Genomic DNA, 13,270 nt, shown 5'->3' with positions numbered 1-13,270 from the left:
CGCCGGAAGGGTCGGACCGCGCACCTCTGACACACATCAGTTACAGCCGACAGACAGGAGCTTTAAGAGAGTCAGAGCTAATGAACATGAGACAGCCATGCGAATATTCAAATCATCGCTCTCCGTCTCAGAGGAGAGAACTTCTAATAGCTGAGCTTAATCCTCTCCGAAAAACTGCTATTGTCAGACAGAGATATTCAGAGTGGTTTAATAATCAGCCATATGATAAACCCGGGTGTTTAACACACGCAGTATTTATGAGTTCACTGTAGATGCACAAAGGTTTCGAGTGTTTAACACTGATGTACATAAGCAGAATGAATTTGTGCTCTAGGTGTAAACATAAAATAAATTAAGTTAAATAAAATAAGAGATATTCATTCCATCATTCATTTATTTATTCAGTATCTGATTTTACCAGCACTTTATCATGATCAGGGTCACGGTGGGTCTGATTTATTGGGCGAAAGGCAAGAAACACTCCATACAGGTTGCCAGTTCATCACAGTGCACACACACACACACACACACACTATGTAATTTCTACAAACTTCAGTCAGCCCGATGGCATATACACCGATCGGGCGTAACATTATGACCACCTTCCTAATATTGTGTTGGTTCCCCTTTTGCTCCCAAAACAGCCCAGCAACTGTGATGCTCTGTGTATTCTGACACCTTTCTATCAGAACCAGCATGAACTTCTTCAGCAATTTGAGCTACAGTAGCTCGCCTTGGCCGCCCATGACCCTGTCACCGTTTTACCACTGTTCCTGTTCCAGCTGCAGTTTTGGAGATGCTCTGACCCAGTCGTCTAGCCATCACAATCTGGCCCTCGTCAAACTGGCTCAGATCCTCACGCTCGCCCATTTTTCCTGCTTCTAACATCAACTTTGAGGATAAAATGTTCACTTACTGTCTAATATACCCCCCCCCCAACAGGTGCCGTGATGAAGAGATAATCAGTGTTATTCACTTCACCTGTCAGTGGTCATAATGTTATGCCTAGTCGTGTATTTGGACTTATGGTAGAAAATTGTACTTCAATCAAATCAATATTTGTGGCTGTATCGTTTTACTGTCTGTAAGCAAATGAATTTAAGCCATGAAGGAAACGTGATCTATGTTAAACAACCAAACTGTCTACATATTAATAAAAAAATAATTTTTAACATTAATATTACTGTATATAAATGTAAAAATATAGTTATTCCTGCCTTACCCCCAGTGTTTTCCCAGTGGACCCACAACAAAATAAATGTATTTTTTTAAATTACTGACATTCATTACAGATTCTGCATATAACATACACCGATCAGCCATAACATTAAAACCACCTCCTTGTTTCTACACTCACTGACCATTCTTGTAGTTCTACAATTACTGACTGTAGTCCATCTGTTTCTCTGCATGCTTTGTTAGCCCCTTTCATGCTGTTCTTCAATGGTCAGGACCCCCACAGGACCACCACAGAGCAGGTATTATTTAGGTGGTGGATCATTCTCAGCACTGCAGTGACACTGACATGGTTGTGGTGTGTTAGTGTGTGTTGTGCTGGTATGAGTGGATCAGACACAGCAGCGCTGCTGGAGTTTTTAAATACCGTGTCCACTCACTGTCCACTCTATTAGACACTCCTACCTAGTCGGTCCACCTTGTAGATGTAAAGACGATCGCTCATCTATTGCTGCTGCTTGAGTCGGTCATCTTCAGTGGTCACAGGACGCTGCCCACGGGGAGCTGTTGGCTGGATATTTTTGGTTGGTGGACTATTCTCAGTCCAGCAGTGACAGTGAGGTGCTTAAAAAGTCCAGCAGCGCTGCTGTGTCTGATCCACTCATACCAGCACAACACACACTAACACACCACCACCATGTCAGTGTCACTGCAGTGCTGAGAATGATCCATCACCTAAATAATACCTGCTCTGTGGTGGTCCTGTGGGGGTCCTGACCATTGAAGAACAGCATGAAAGAGGGATAACAAAGTATGCAGAGAAACAGATGGACTCCAGTCAGTGAGTGTAAAAACAAGGTGGTTTTAATGTTATGGCTGATCAGTCTATGAATGTTATGTGAAATTAACCACACTCAATTGAACATGTAATTTTGTGTGTCCACAATAAATTCAGTAAATTCAATGGAACTTTGGAGAAAAACTCATTTAAAAATAATCAGTATAGTTAACGCTAGTATGGTAGGATAGTTATACTTAAAATATGCATAATTTAAATGACAATCATTTTAAAAAATGTTAGAAATGTGTGTGCATGTTTTTATCATGTTTTCTTTAAGTCCTGACGTAGTAAGAATGTGATGAAATGCTGAATCTAAAGATCATTATAACACACAGCTCAGACACGTACTGTACACTTCCACCCAGCGTCTCTTTTAATGGGAAACTTTAATACATCATTTCTAAGCATCATTTGGCTCCCCTCAAAAAACAGATTCCTCCGGGCTATATTCCTATCAGATATTATTTAAAGCACATTTGTATTTATTACCGTTGAAGAAAATGAAAATAATGCTGCAGAGTTTCTACACATCAACAAAAAACACAGAGGCAACAAATCGTCAGTGTAGTAGAGAGCGATTTTGATGTTCCAATCATGTGAGTACTGGCTGATACTAATACCAATAGTGGTATTCATTCATTCATTGTCTGTTTTACCACCACTTAACCCTGGTCAGGGTCGCAGTGGGTGTGATAGATTTCTGATAGCAGAAAACACCCCAGACAGGTTGCCAGTCCATCACAGTGACAGTGGTGTGCTTTTGTATATTAGGGTTATGTAAATGATCTTTGTTGTGTTAGTCAGCAACACATTAACAACAAACAATATGTCAGTCGGCCGCTCAGGTGGCGCAGCAGTAAAAAAACACACGCTGGAACACCAGAGCTGGGATCTTGAATACATCGTATCGAGTCTCAGTTCTGCCTGCTGGCTGGGCTGAGCAGCCACATGAACAACGATTGGCCTGTTGTTCAGATATGGGTGGGATATTAAAGCCGGATAGGGTCCCTCTCATAACTAATGCAATTACAACCTCTACTGGCTGATTGATGGCGCCTGCACAGAGATGAGGAAAGAGTGCTCTCAGGGTGTGTCTCTCCGTACACAGTGCTGATCCGCACTGCACTCATCAAAGTGCATACGGCTGCTGCCCACGTGTCGGAGGGGGCGTGGGTTAGCTTCGTTCTCCTCAATCAGAGCGGGGGTCGGCATTAGTGGAGAGGAAGCATGACGCAATCGGGCAATTGGATGCTCGAAAAAGGAGAAAAAGGGGAGAAAATGCATAAAAAAATGTCAGTCGATTGAATTAAAAGAATTGAAAATGCTTATTGATAACTTTAACACCCCAGAAAGTGTAAATGATATCATAAACAGAGTTGGGGTAGTTGTTTGACAAATATATAAGTACACACGTAATAGAATTACACTATATAATTTATTAATACCTGTGAAACTTTGCTCAGTTATGTTATTTAGGTAACGGTGAAAACGGAAAGTTATCACATTACATTAATTTGTCACCTGACTGCTACTGTTTTTATTATTTTGGTTTAATTTTGGTTTAATGTCTACAAACAGTACCAGTTTTTGATTAACTGGTTGTGATGAAACTTTTACACTGTAATTATGTTTTAAACCAAACCAAACAAAAGCTAAACAGGGACCAGTATAATTAGAGTACAGTAAAGAGACTCAGTACAACTGGCAGGTAAAAGAGAGAAAACTGAGGCTGATTTAAATCATTTAAAACAGAGAAGAGACACCAGAAGGATCCATTATTTGAGCTGTTCAGATACGTGAGTGAGTTTTCTGCTCTTTATCTGCAGAGTGATGATGCACAATAGAATAATACCCCGATCAGGCATAACATTATGACCAGTATTGTGTTGGTCCCCCTTTTGCTCAACAAACTGTGATGCTCTGTGTATTCTGACACCTTTCTATCAGAACCAGCATTAACTTCTTCAGCAGTTTGAGCTACAGTATCAATGAGCCTTGTCCGCCCATGACCCTGTCGCCGGTTTACCACTGTTCCTTCCTTGGACCACTTTTGATAGATACTGACCACTGCAGACCGGGACACACCCCACAGGAGCTGCAGTTTTGGAGATGCTCTGACCCAGTCGTCTAGCCATCACAATTTGATGTGACAATCTCGTCAAACTCGCTTAAATCCTCACGCTCGCCCATTTTTCCTGCTTCTAACATCAACTTTGAGGATAAAATGTTCACTTACTGCCTAATATATCCCCCCCACTAACAGGTGCCGTGATGAAGAGATAATCAGTGTTATTCACTTCACTAGTTATGCCTGGTCGGTGTATATTTACTTATAATAAGATGTAGACTGGACACTCAGGGATGAAACGGTCTATTTCACTAGTCTAACACTGCTGAGATTTAGGTTCAAATGTACGTCTGGGGTGGTGGACAGTAGCCCTGTTCAGGGTAGTGTTTCCGGGTGGGAACAGACCCACCGTGACCGTGACCAGGATAAAGCGGTTGATGAAATGAGAAATACACAGCCCAACACAGCCATGAGTTGGATTGTGGAGTCACTTGTGAGTGAGTTTTTAAAAGAATAAAGAAGTGCCTAAAACAAATTGTTATACAGCACGTCACACATTTGAGTATGAAGCTAAACAAGATGTTAATGCACATGAACACAAATAGACCTACTCTCACAACCAGAGAGAGAGTCCCATCCTCTCAGGTACACTGGGCAGGAGGTGCTGATTTACCAACCAACCAAGGTAGAGGGTTAAGAAGAAAGTAAGATCCATAGAGGTGTAAAAAGAGGCAGTGAACAAGTGAAAGACCATGAGAGAGAGAGTGAATCATGGAGCCGGAGAGTCAGACAGAGCGAGAGAATGGAAAGAAAAGAAAAACAGGCAGCATTTTAATTGCTTTTTAAAAAAGTGGAGATGAAAAACAGAGTTGGCCCGGAGGCGCATGGTGAAATTCTAGCTGGAAGAATTGCAAGAGCATATGAGAAAGGAAGACCCAAGGCACAACAGGGAGATGAGTATTGGTTTTTTATAAAGCATTTTGCATCGATTTCCAGCGGAGGGCAAAAAAAGAAGGGACAGGAGTGAGAAAAGAGACAGAGGTAGTGAAAGGGTGAGGAATACTGGCTCAAACATAGAGCTTTTCTAGTGTGGCCTGAAGATAAAGAGGATCAAACACACATTATTGATGTAAGACATTTTTTCTGTCTCTCCTGAGTTTGCCATTTCAAGGCTGCAGTCTACAAGCTAACACCCACATCCTGTCTGGATTCAAAACTTTTAACACTTGAACTTTTAGCAATTTAGATGGAATTTGCAAAATAGTTCAGAATCAGTGCTGTGTGTGAATTAGGATCTGAGCGAGTTTGTCAAGGGCCAAATTGTGATTGCTAGACGACTAAGTGGTCTAAGAAAGGAACAGTGGTAAACCGGCAACAGGGTCATGGGCGGCCAAGGCTCATTGATGCACGTGGGGAGTGAAGGCTGGCCCGTGTGGTCCGATCCTACAGACGAGCTACTGTAGCTCAAACTGCTGAAGAAGTTCATGCTGGTTCTGATAGAAAGAGTTTTCAGGCCGAGTGTGAATCTGCCCTTTCCTTTTGTGGTTCAACACCATGGCTGTTTGTTGGTCACTGCATGGGTTTAGACGTTAAGCTTACAGCTGGCCACTTGACTTCTTAAGCATCCCGTATTACATTTAGTATTTTCCCATGGTCACTTACACCGATTAGGCATAACATTATGACCACCTTCCTAACATTGTGTTGGTCCCCCTTTTGCTGCCAACTGTGATGCAGAACCTGCATTAACGTCTTCAGCAGTTTGAGCTACAGTAGCTCGTCTGTTGGATTGGACCACACGCGCATCAACGAGCCTGTCGCCGGTTTACCACTGTTCCTTCCTTGGAGCACTTTTGATAGATACTGACCACTGCAGACCGGGAACACCCCACAAGAGCTGCAGTTTTGGAGATGCTCTGACCCAGTCGTCTAGCCATCACAATTTGGCCCTCGTCAAACTCACTCAGATCCTCACGCTCGCCCATTTTTCCTGCTTCTAACATCAACTTTGAGGATAAAATGTTCACATGCTGCCTAATATAATAATATATCCCCCCCACTAACAGGTGCCGTGATGAAGAGATAATCAGTGTTATTCACTTCACCTGTCAGTGGCCATAAATGTTATGCCTGGTCGGTGTATCTTAAAAGTAGGAACACTGAAACAAACCAAAGGCAGCAATGCAAAAGTGGCATCAACCCTGCCAACTGGCGTGGCCCGTGCTTACTTTGAATCCAAATGTGGAAAATGGCCATCATGTCACCTTTGGGGCAGCTCGCTAATCCAGCACATTCCCCTTGTGACGGCTGGAAAGTGCCGCAACACCGGCTGAGTTCCTAGAAAAAGATGAAGTACCCTGGCGTCATGCACCAACAGAAAATGAATTGTGTCCGGCATCACAGTTTCATCACAGTTGATACTACCACCAGTGCTGTTATTTAGTTATTACACTGCATTTATTATGAATCTCTACAGTACAAGGTGATACACAGACTGACTGTATGACTGTAAGTCTCTACATTTGAGTTGCACCAGAAGCTCTCTGTATTGTTTACAGTTTTCAGAAGCTTGGCTAGTCAGCTACAGTAAGAGAATTAATGAGCTTTGTGGAAATCAGCTTTGAATTGGGATCAATACTATCATGTCTCGCATCGTTAAGCTGGACAGATATTCCATGTAGTGTAATTTCTCCTACAGCCATCTCGGAGTAACAGCGAGAGAGAAAAACGCTGGAAAATAAATTCAGTTTCATTCTTCTCTGAGCTTTTGGCTTCAGTACAGTAACACACCTGAATCCCTCGCTGATTTTGTTCTAATGCTCACTTTCTCTGTTTGCTGGTTTAACAAGCTATGACAAGCTCTCTCAAGGGAAGAGTCTCATCTTTCTCATGATTCACTTTGAAGTTCACTGTCCGTGAAGAGTTTATTTTGTTACAGTGATGTCAGACAGTGTAGTTCATGTCAAATGGGCTTGTTAAAGATTATAAAGTACTGCTGTTAACAAGAAACATCGTCGGCAGTGTAAGGGAATCTATTCATTTTAATCAAGTAGCATGTCAACCACCTTTCAAATGTCCAGTTTTCACCGGGAAAGCACTGGACACAAGGCAGGAATACACTGAGCAGGGTGCCAATCCATCACAGGGCTTCAACCAACCCCTCCCCAGACATATCCAATCATCCAGTCTGTTTAGATGCCCCGGCCGGCCGACAGCTCCCCTTACATTTAAACCCAGATTTCAGCGGTGGTGGACTAGACCACCACAGACCACCGTGCCATCCGAGCACCTTCAAGTAGCATGTAAGTAGTTAAAATAATGAATGAACTAGAAGATTGATATTGTTCAAATGGAAGAACTCTGCTCCACCTACATATTGCCAGTGGTTTACAGAAGTTGCTAGTCATCTCAGACTGGAGAAGATTAGATACACTGTCCGGGGGTCTACAGAGAAATTTTACTATATCTGGCAGCCCTTTCGGGCACATATTGGGGAGGTGGGGGCTAACAGCGCGACGGTATAATTAACATATGTAACTTTAATGTGATGGCATTTTCTGTTTTGATTTATTGTACACTGGCTGTGTTTTAAGTTTATATACTCATGTATACTCATATACTTTTTTTATTTTTTCTTTGTTGCTATTTTTTCGTAAAATTGTATTAAAAAACAAAATAAACAGACTTTGATCAAAAAAAATAAATAAATAATGAATGAAACCATTAGCAAGGGAAGCTGAATAAACATTTTCTTGACAGACACAAATTACTTTATTTTGATGTATTAATTTGACTTGGTTGCACGTGTCAAACAGCTGGAATTCAGACCTAGAGGATTTAGAATCTAGTTTTATGATCGATCAAGTATAGAGTCTTGCACACAACCTGATTCAGAAACCAAACAGAGCTTTAGGTTAGCAGTTATTTAACATGGATCTTTATATGACATTAAGAAAACTAAAACATTAAGCTTCTGGTGTCAGTTATTGAACATTTTATGGCCAACATTTGGTTTGTGTCTGATTTATGGATTGGGTCTGCTTAGAAACAGTGGTTATTATTAGCATTTCATAGTCATTTTGACAGTAATCATGACATGAAATTATAAACCGTTTTTAATTCGAACCAGTTTAATGTATGTACTAGTATTAGTTCATCTGTTGTTTTCTTTTACTAATTTAGGGTGTTATGTCTTAATTACAAGGGGCATTTAGATCCAGGGTTTAAATCTCAGTGGTGCTATCGGCTGGTTAGGCATCTACGCAACTAACTAGAGTAAAACTTTACGCAACTTTAAACGAGAGTAAGGTAACGTTTACTGTGGAAGCACTTCTGTAAGTCGCTCTGAATGCGGAAAATGTCAAATGTAAATGTACGCAGATATGAGTGGGGGCGGGTGGGAGGCGCACTCGTCAGTGCACCCTTAGTGCCGGTCCCAAACCTGGATAAAATAAGGAGGGTTGCCTTACGAAGGACATCCGGTGTAAAAACTGTGCAGGTTCAGGTATACGGAGCACAGTGATTCACTGTGGTGACCCAAAAGAAAAAAGTCTTAGATACATTTTCGGCATTTAGCAGACACCTTGATCCAAAGCGACTTACATTACAGTTACAGTATGAGCAACCGAGGGTTAAGGGCCTTGCTCAAGAGCCCAACAGCAGCAACCTAGCAGTGGTGGGGCTTGAACCAGCAACCTTTGGATCACTAGTCCTGTGCCTTAACCACTAGGCTACGGCTTGCCCTCTATGCAAAGCATTATGTTGATAAATTTCACCTTTATGTGGTTAAATGTAATAAACCTAAGGTTCTTTGTCATTGTTTAATAGGTTTCTGTTCTGACATTTGCCCTCAAATATGGGAAACATACAGTTGCTAAAGTACAAAAAAAGTTATACTCTTAACAGGACTCAGTTCCCTGTTTCAGGGAGCAAAGGAAACCAGTACTGGTGAGCAGACAATCCAGTGGATGACTAGTTCAGATATGGGTTCAGATCGCTGAAGGTCTCCCTGTACTCTCTGGTCTCCTTATGTCTTGTTTTATGTCTTGGAAACAAATCAACAATGCTGTGGTTCAGAGTAAACACCATTACAAACGATTAGACATGTCTGACAACATTTTAGTGGTTAGTTTTAGGGGTGTTGTGTGGGATCGTTTCCTTTAGAAAAATGTGCCCTAGCAGGAAGAGGTGGGTAATCGTTTTCCAGCTATTGTTGTAATAATTGTAGGCCTGTTATGATATGCATGATGTACTAGTGTAATTATGAACGAGTCATTTTTCCCACCATTTCAGCATTAGAATGGTAAACCTGCACCCCTTCCAGGCCCCTGTCTGGTACCACGGTCTCTGCAGAACAAACAGAAATGGAAGAAATACTTCAAACAGGACCCTCTGCTCCAAACATGTGCCTTAAGCCTGAACCTTCATCCCGGAGTACTGATTCACCACTAATAAAACGCAAGAATGAATGGTAATTGTTTCATGCATGTAAAATAGGCCATTTCCACACCCATAACTGTGTGTCTGTCTGTGTCTGTGTTTCCACTTGCAGGATCAGTCGTCTGTTTAACGGCACCGAGCCCATCGTGCTGGACAGTCTGAAGCAGCACTATTTCGTTGACAGGGACGGAGAGATTTTCCGCTTCATCCTCAGCTTCCTCAGGACCTGCAAGCTCTTACTGCCCGATGACTTCAAGGTACGAAATATTGTTGGGGAAGATTCACACACGTGCAGAAACATCTAAACCAAACAGTGAAGCAACGATTGAATAATTCAGAACAATCTGTATATGTGAAGCAATAGGGAATGAGGGGGTGAAACTACACTAACCGCTCATCCAGTCGTGGGGGGGGGGGGGGGTTTGCTGGAGCCTATCCCAGCTTTTCAATGGGCACAAGGCACACAGTAACACCCTGGACGGGGTGCCAGTCCATCACACACACACACCCATTCACCTATAGGGCAATTCAGTGTCTCCAATTAACCTGACTGCATGTTTTTGGACTGTGGGAGGAAACCGGAGCTCCCGGAGGAAACCCACTCAGATACAGGGAGAACATGCAAACTCCGCACAGAATGGGCCCGGACCGCCCCGCCTGGGGATCGAACCGAGGACCTTCTTGCTGTGAGGCGACAGTGCTACCCACCGAGCCACCGTGCCGCCCACGCGCAGATTTGAGATTCAGAAATTCCTAGTGAAGGTGACGCGGCCTCTAAGAAAGGAGACGTGGTCAATCAATTCCAGGTCTTATCGACTCCCTGTTTCTATTCCAAAATGGTAAAAACAAAATTAAAAAATCAAATGTTTAAATATTAGAAATATCTTTAAGTGTTAACTGAACATTCACAAGGTAAATAAGCTTTTAAATAAACTTTTAAATAAACTAATAAGATAGTACAATTATAGTAGTAGTTAGACTGTGACATATCATACAAGTCATCTCTTGAGAAAACTCCAGTTCATAAAACGAAGGGTGTTTAAGATTTATGAAACTCAACAGTTCTGGATTCAGAAAAATCAGCTTATCAGCCTTTTCTGTCCGTCAGCTATCAGAATTTTGTGTTATAAAAAATTAAGCCACCGTTTACTGCGGTCCATAATGTCTTAAAGTTAGCCATGCATGCTAGCTCGGACATGCTATTGTGTTGATGTGTGATGTAGTAACATAGACTGGGCCTGGCAGATAGGTGTCCTTCGTTTACAATAATAAAGAGTTATCACGTTTAGGAACTGATAAACAGAACTGAAATTTAGTTTGTACCTGGTACTTTGGTTCTAAATTGGAAGCAAGTTTCCCAACCATACTGGCCTCTCTGATTGATTGTCCTAGAGAAGGAGACGTAACCTTTCTGATCGTCTTGTTTTTTTGTTTTTTTTCTCCCGATTTTTACTGTGTCCAATTTTTCCCCAGTTGCATTACACTTCCTCTCTACCGGTGCTGACCCCCACCCCTGATTGAGGAGAGCGAACTGACACACGTCCCCTCCAATACGGGAGCAGTAGCCGACTGCATTTTTTTTCACCTGCTCGAGGCGAGTTCACATGCTAATCAGCACTGTGCACGGAGAGCCACACCCTGATCAGCATTATTCCTCTACTTTGTGCAGACGCCATCAATCAGCCAGCAGAGGTCATAATTGGATCAGTTATGAGGTCCATATCCGGCTCCCTAACCCTGTATGAACAACAGCCAATCGTTGCTCATGTGGCCGCCCAGCCCAGCCGGATGGCAGAGCTGAGATTCGATACCATGTATTCGAGATCCCAGCTCTGGTGCGCTAGCGTATTTTACCGCTGCGCCACCCGAGCGGCTCCGATCGTCTTGTTAAAGGAGGTGTGGCCTCTGTCAGTGTCATAGTAAAGGTGTGGTCTCTGTTTGTGTCCTGGTAAAGGGGCCGTGGCCTCTGTGCCAGTGTTAGTCATGAGTAAATGAGTTAATGGGTAAGTTTGTGCTGCGGAACACTTTGGGAATTCTAGAGTTATCTGTTTGTGTAAACAGATAACTCTAGAATGTGTGCATTATTTTACTGATTCTCTTCCTCGTTCCTCCCTCGACATTTACTAAACCACTCACCCATGTGCGTTTAACCCGAGTAGCTCTGTTATTCCAGATGAACTCAGGAAAGCGGAACACACCTGCCTCCTCCAGTGCTCTGTGCACGAGGAGGTACGTTTCACCCTCAGCGCTCTGCCTAACCAGGCATCACACACAGCTGCCTTCACACCGCACAACAAAGAGTGCGAGCGGACAGCAGAAGCATCCGGCGCCGGCTTCACATGATTGAACGTGAAGAAGCTCTTGGGGGAGAAAATAGAATCAACAGCTTAAGAAATGAAGACATTTTAAACTGGATGTCAGATCCAGAGTTTCCTCCAGTGGATTATAGAGCAGGAAAGAAAATAGAGCCACTAAGACTTTATCCTGGTAGGATGTTTTTAAGACAAGATCGGTGTCTTATATACAATAATTATGAGTTCTACCTTAATACCTGCATTTGTTGCAAAATATTCAAACCCTTTCTGTAAAAAATAAAGTGACACACAGATCCACAAGTGCAGAGTTTAATGTGAAATCTAAATCCATACTGATCTGAAACAGCTTCACTGTTATAAAAGCCATTAGGGCTGTCGTGAATTAACGCAATTAACACGTTAAAATTTTAATCTCGATTAAAAAAATTAATCAAGAATTAAATTTTTAATCAAACGATTTTTATTGGGCTACGTTTGTGCCACTTTAAACATGCGTCACTGTGGTCATTTGCACTGCTTTTGCATAGCAATATTGTGTTCATACTGCATAGCAAATTTTCCAGTTTGAATTATGCCTGGTTCACACTACGCGATTTTTGCCCTGATTTTTGCTCGCCGACTGGTCGCCGCTAGATTTCGCTCGGCGTTCGCTCGGCGATCTAAACTCAGCTCTCAATCGCTATGTGTGAACTCCTCAACAACTCGATCCGAGCACTGAATGGAGATCTCTAGCATGTTGAATATCTGGATCAGTCGGTTGCGACTGGAAATGAGTGCGGTGAGGGGGATAATATAGTTTCTATCAGAATACATCGGCACACACACAACTTTACAGTATTTGTGAACTTATCGTCCACGGCAAACCATAATACCAACACTGCATTACAAAAAAATATTTTTATCAAATATATATTTATAAATAAAATATTTATTAACCTTCAACTCGCTACAGATGTTGCCAAATCCACTCAAATTCATTTATTTTTGTCTTTGCTTTCACGCTGCACGAACAACTTTGATCGCTCGCTACTTGTTGTTTTTTGGACGTGGTATCATTAAACCCCTCGTCACTTCTCGCGTTTGTTTTCATGACAGAACGTAGTTTGGGAGACCAGAGAAGCTCGCCTGTGATTCCATTTGGTGATAGATGGTGTAGTGTAAAACCCCCTATCACCCATCAGTCGTGTAGTGTGAAATACACACCGACTTGAAAGACTCCCGATTACAAGAGATCCAGTCGTGTAGTGTGAACTGTACAGCGACCTGACCACTTGGAAAGTCCTGTAGTGTGAACTTGGCATTACTCGAGCTGCTGCTGCTACATATTGTGAAATGTAGGGGTGTTTCAAATAATAATTTTTGTTTGAAAACGCGTAAGAAATCATCACCAGACAAAACTACAGTTATTTGATCTTTTGACGCTTCAATGTC

General features: G+C 42.3%; 1 protein-coding gene and 1 long non-coding RNA gene across 3 annotated transcripts in view; one reads left to right on the top strand and one right to left on the bottom strand.

The window, feature by feature from the left end:
* The window catches only part of LOC134323391 (BTB/POZ domain-containing protein kctd15), a 48,495-nt gene that overhangs the window by 18,778 nt on the left and 16,447 nt on the right, over positions 1-13,270 (top strand). For both annotated transcript variants that reach the window (XM_063004916.1, XM_063004914.1), the window contains exon 3: positions 9,637-9,781. In XM_063004916.1, the coding sequence (XP_062860986.1) occupies positions 9,637-9,781 (145 nt within the window). The remainder of the gene's footprint in view (positions 1-9,636; positions 9,782-13,270) is intronic.
* LOC134323392 (uncharacterized) overlaps positions 8,919-13,270 on the bottom strand; it is a 29,220-nt gene continuing 24,868 nt past the window's right edge. The window contains exon 4 of the long non-coding RNA XR_010014047.1: positions 8,919-9,431. This is a non-coding gene — a long non-coding RNA (uncharacterized LOC134323392). The remainder of the gene's footprint in view (positions 9,432-13,270) is intronic.

The sequence above is a fragment of the Trichomycterus rosablanca genome, chromosome 11 (assembly GCF_030014385.1).
Source record: "Trichomycterus rosablanca isolate fTriRos1 chromosome 11, fTriRos1.hap1, whole genome shotgun sequence".
Lineage (NCBI taxonomy): Eukaryota > Metazoa > Chordata > Actinopteri > Siluriformes > Trichomycteridae > Trichomycterus > Trichomycterus rosablanca.
The sequence above is the reverse complement of the archived record's forward strand: the minus strand, read 5'-3'. Positions and strand labels throughout refer to the sequence as shown.